The 2,973-nt window shown below is 50.6% G+C and overlaps 2 protein-coding genes across 2 annotated transcripts in view; both read left to right on the top strand.

The window, feature by feature from the left end:
* Positions 1-195: 195 nt before the first annotated feature.
* Positions 196-1,683, top strand: PPTG_15492 (magnesium and cobalt transporter CorA). Its single transcript, XM_008913703.1, has one exon. The coding sequence runs from the start codon at positions 272-274 to the stop codon at positions 1,616-1,618; it is 1,347 nt and encodes a 448-aa protein (XP_008911951.1). The 5' UTR covers positions 196-271; the 3' UTR covers positions 1,619-1,683.
* Positions 1,684-1,741: 58 nt separating this feature from the next.
* The window catches only part of PPTG_23879 (hypothetical protein), a gene marked incomplete at its 3' end in the record, with an annotated part of 3,185 nt that continues 1,953 nt past the window's right edge, over positions 1,742-2,973 (top strand). Inside the window, exon 1 of the mRNA XM_008913702.1 lies at positions 1,742-2,833. Coding sequence (XP_008911950.1) covers positions 1,990-2,833 — 844 coding nt within the window. The 5' untranslated portion in view covers positions 1,742-1,989. The remainder of the gene's footprint in view (positions 2,834-2,973) is intronic.

Below are 2,973 nucleotides of genomic sequence, written 5' to 3'. Positions count from 1 at the left end.
CCGACCCCAGAGTTGCCGACGCTGCACGGGAAGGACCTGCTAAGTCTCGTGTCAAGAGCGAGAGACTCGCACCCTTTGGACTGGTCTGAAGGTCCTGGGGTCGCCGAGGAGACGGATCAATGGGACCTCATGGACCCGCACTACGACCTCACCACGGCCAAGCTCACCAAGCTCTTCTCGCTCTTCCAGCCCAATGGTGAGCTGCAGTGATATAAATTTTAATAAGCTAACTACTAATTTTTTTATTTTTGGTCATGCTTAAGAACACGGGATGGTGTCGTATGACGGGTTTCGGCGGGGTTTACAAGCGATGGGGATTTCGTGCGAGAATGAGGACGAGTTCAAGGCCTTTATCGGCCAGGTAGACGACGATAAGAGCGGCGGGATCACATACGAAGAATTTCTGTATGCGATCCAGGAGATTAAACTGGCGCAGCTCTTTAGTCCGGACTTTGTGGAGGCTTTGAATCGAGAGTATGCTAAAATGTACGGCTCCAATGTCCCAGTTGCTAGACTGGGATCGATTGAGTACTCGCCTGATCGCATCAGAAGTGCGTATCCAATTGAAGGGGTGGAGAAGTTCATGTACTCGAAACGACCGAACTGGGCGAGTGTCCGATGGATCAACGTAGAGGGAACGGACCCGCTTATGATGCGGAGGTTGGCGGTGCGATATCGTCTGCATCCCCTTGCAGTGGAAGATACACTGGATTCCGATATTGAACGACCAAAGTACGAACACTACGACGAGCACTCGTCGCTGGTGCTTCAAACGGTTCATGCGCGTGATTTAGAGAAGACTTTGGAGTATCAGAGCATGTATCGCGCCTCACTGTATGTTCGAGATGATAAGGTCTCGCCTTTCGAAAAGATGAGCAAAGCTGAACTGGAGAAACGACTCGACGAACTGGCCATGGGGCGTATTATGGCTCCACCGGAACAACTGAGTCTGTATATTATGGATAATGTGGTTATTAGTGTGCAAGAGTCTGCGAGTACTTTGTGGCCAACGTTGAAGCAGCGACTGCATACTTCGTACTCCAAAGTTCGACAGAACGGCACGGCTTTCCTGGTGTATTCCATCGTGGACGTGTGCATTGATGAGCTGTCGCCTATTGCACACACGTATGGAGCCAAGGTTGCGATGCTATCTCGCCTTCTACGTCACGATCCACGCAACTTCGATGTTGATCGTCTAGCGAAATGTTCGAAGGAAATCAAGGGGCTCAAATTATTGTGCAAACCACTGCGTGAAATGATCACGCAGCTCATGGAGTCGAACGACTTTGAGGGCGAGACGTTGAGATACTTCCGAGATGTTCAAGACCACGTGACAGTCATCGACGAGACTTGTGATCGCCTTCTGGATCGATGTCATAGTCTAGTGAATGATTTCCACAACGCCCGACATGCCCAACAGAACGAAGTGAGCTACACACTGACACTCGTGGCAACCGTGTTTCTGCCGGCGCAGTTCCTCACTGGTCTGTACGGAATGAACTTCGTCAACATGCCGGAGCTGCAGTATGAACACGGATACATGATCTGGTGGGGTGTCGTGTCGACCATCGCCACCGGGACGGTAACATACTTTAAGTTCTACAAGAAATGGCTGTAGGTATCCGCAAGGTCTAACGGATCTTGCAAGTAAAGTTTGAAAAATGAAGATTGGTGCTTCCCAACTAACCTGATACATGCACGGTATGCACTTGCTGCTGTGCGGCGTCCAAAGCTTTTAACAGTTCAGTGGAGATGCAAGTGAATTTCTGGTGAGATGCTACACGTGAAGTACCAGTCCAGCACCTTTCCACTGAACGTCTCAGTAGTAACGATGGCTAGTTGATATTGCACCCCAACACCGCAGCGTTCACGAACGAGCTACTTGCAAGGTCGAGTGTGTAACATTGTAAATCCACCCCAAATCTGTCCGAAAGGCTCCAAAGGTACCCGTTGTGCTTCAATGACTTTCGTGCGCGTTAACATTACTCCATGCCCACTGAACTGGACGAGTCGGAGCGTGTGGGCTCGGAAGACTCCACCAAGAGCACATTCGGTGAGTATTTAATGTCCGTTGCTGGAATGTGGGAAGTGCAACGTCCCTGTCAGCCTCAAGACTGCATGCAAATGATCTTCGCTGCTAACTGTCTCCTGGGCTTTTCTCGGCCGTTATTATCGAATTTGCCCACCTCCGCAAAAGTGAACATCCCGATGCCGCTGCCCGACTTCAGTGGACGTTCGCCTAGTCGACTCGCTTCTGTAACCAGCACTGGTTCGAGCAGCGTAAGTCGAAGCACTGCATCAATGGGTACCAGCAGATATCGGCAGAGTAGCAAGGCACTGGACAACAGACGAGTCGTCCGACAGGAGATCATATGCGCTGGAAGTATCCGTGTTCGCTCGTGCAAGCTTCTGTGGAAGCCAGCAGCTCTCCAACTGATGGTCACCACTACTAGCAGCTTAGGCGAAGATGAAGCTCATTTTGACAATTGTGACGACGACTCGGATGATTCGGATGATGATGATATCGATAAGGTGACTACAATGGCTCAGCCAAACGAGACGCACCACTACTCGATAACTTTCTGCCATCGGTCGCTCATGGGTCATGCACGTCGAGAGAAAATCGAGTTGAATGGCACTCGAGACCCCGTCGAGATCATTTGTGGTGAAGATGGTTTACTGAGCACCCGATTCGAGTTCAGCATTGCATACGGGAGTGTTGGACCGTCTGGACGACGTCGTACTCTCACCTGCCGCGCACGAGATGCTAAGGAATATTTACAGTGGACAGAGGCTCTACGCATGGCCGTGGAGGCCCAAGGGAAGAACAAAAGTAATAAGGGTATCAAGATGAACCGATGCACTCATTCAAACACCTTAACGTCTTCGAAAGCTCCATCAAATTCCCAAGCATCCTCCGACTCCTTCTTTGATGCTGACGTCGAGCTAGAAGCCCGAAAGGAACCACCCACG

Source organism: Phytophthora parasitica, assembly GCF_000247585.1.
Source record: "Phytophthora parasitica INRA-310 unplaced genomic scaffold supercont2.55, whole genome shotgun sequence".
Classification (NCBI taxonomy): domain Eukaryota; phylum Oomycota; class Peronosporomycetes; order Peronosporales; family Peronosporaceae; genus Phytophthora; species Phytophthora nicotianae.
Note: the sequence above shows the minus strand (reverse complement) of the source record. Positions and strands in the feature narration are given on the sequence as shown.

Excerpts from the sequence above, each read along its gene's own strand:
- PPTG_15492 (XM_008913703.1), top strand. The coding sequence starts at position 272 with ATGGTGTCGTATGACGGGTTTCGGCGGGGTTTACAAGCGATGGGGATT.